Below are 1,508 nucleotides of genomic sequence, written 5' to 3'. Positions count from 1 at the left end.
TAGCTTGAATAACAACCTTCTTTTCAATAGATTACTCTAAATTCATAAACATAACATAGGTATATTAACATCACTCTAACCCCTACGCAAGACAGAAATATTTATTAATTCTTTGCCTTACTAAATAAATGAGTCTAGAATACACTAAAAATAATAGATACCGAAAAGATTAGACAGACCCCTACGCAAGGTAAAAAGTATATTAAATTAAATATTTATTAAATCTTCGTCTTACTAAATAAATAGGAGCATTAAAGCAGGCTCCGCCCCTCCCCCTGCACCCCCCACCACGCCTGCGGCCATACTACCTACTGGGGGGGGGGGGCAAAGCCCCCCCAACCATCCCATTAGAATGATTCTTTTGTTACTTTATTGTTAATAACTTTTTAGCGAATAATCCACTAAATCCCATAAACATGACATACGATTAAATGAGCATATAACTTATTGTGTTAATAACTTTTTAATAAACAATGAGTGACAGGAAACGTCAGTGGCCTTGAACTTTTTAAGGGTCAAGGTCAAGATCAAAATCAGTCGAAAGTCATTTGGGGCTGACTGTGTAAAGGTAAACATTTACCTATATTATATATATTAAATATATTGTTATTATAATAACTATAATAACATCTAACATTATTCCGATATAGACAACCAACTGTAACTATTTACATTGAATTACATATTAAATATAAATATTTTATTATCTCAAAATGTTTATTATTAAAAATGTATCTGCAATTTTTATTCGTTTCTTTATTGCGTAACAGTTTATATCGTTAGTATATTGATATTACAATGATTGATGCGTTATTTATTAAGTAAACATTTTATTTAATATATTGCTATTGCAATGTTTAATAATAATTAATGCGTTTCTTATTAAGTAAAAGTTATCATTTACATATTATAAAAAAACAATATAACAAAAAATAAAAACTCAAAATATGATTGTATCTTACGGTAACTCGGATACGAGACTTAAGTTCGGCTAGTTCTAGTCGTACAGTATGAGCTAAAGCAAGAGATGCATGTTTAGTAGCACCATACACATTCATTCCCACATCAATCGGCATTATAGAATGGCTCTCAACGCTGTATAAAAATATTAATATTAAGAAAACACATATTGCGCAATAATAATACAATTAACTTTTCAAAAAAGTTTTTCGTAATGTTGAATCTTACTGAAAATCCAGAAAATGTTGGGTTTTTTCGGAAATTTACTTATTTTAAAGATTTGTGTTGATGACTGACTCAACTATTGTTAATACAAATCAATATTACCTGGTAATAGTAAAAATATGTCCGTCATCGTCTCGTTTACGCATCGAACGCACTGCTAGGTTCGTACACACGGCGACTGCAAGGACATTAGTATCTAATAGTTTTTCATATGTCTTCCTCTCGGTATCTGCAAATGTAATTTAAGACATTTTTTTTTTAAGGAATCAACACTGAGAAGACCAAAGTCTTTTATTGTATAATAATGTCCTAGTTCGCCATTG

At 30.4% G+C, this 1,508-nt stretch overlaps 1 protein-coding gene across 1 annotated transcript in view; it reads right to left on the bottom strand.

Annotated features, from left to right (window-relative positions):
• Nucleotides 1-1,427, bottom strand: part of LOC105458996 (dehydrogenase/reductase SDR family member 11-like) — a gene marked incomplete at its 5' end in the record, with an annotated part of 2,943 nt that extends 1,516 nt beyond the window's left edge. The window contains 2 exons of the mRNA XM_011704647.1: nucleotides 963-1,095; nucleotides 1,288-1,427. Coding sequence (XP_011702949.1) covers nucleotides 963-1,095; nucleotides 1,288-1,427 — 273 coding nt within the window. The remainder of the gene's footprint in view (nucleotides 1-962; nucleotides 1,096-1,287) is intronic.
• Between the last annotated feature and the right edge of the window lie 81 nt (nucleotides 1,428-1,508).

The sequence above is a fragment of the Wasmannia auropunctata genome, unplaced genomic scaffold (genome assembly GCF_000956235.1).
Source record: "Wasmannia auropunctata unplaced genomic scaffold, wasmannia.A_1.0 LD334238.1, whole genome shotgun sequence".
Lineage (NCBI taxonomy): Eukaryota > Metazoa > Arthropoda > Insecta > Hymenoptera > Formicidae > Wasmannia > Wasmannia auropunctata.
Note: the sequence above shows the minus strand (reverse complement) of the source record. Positions and strands in the feature narration are given on the sequence as shown.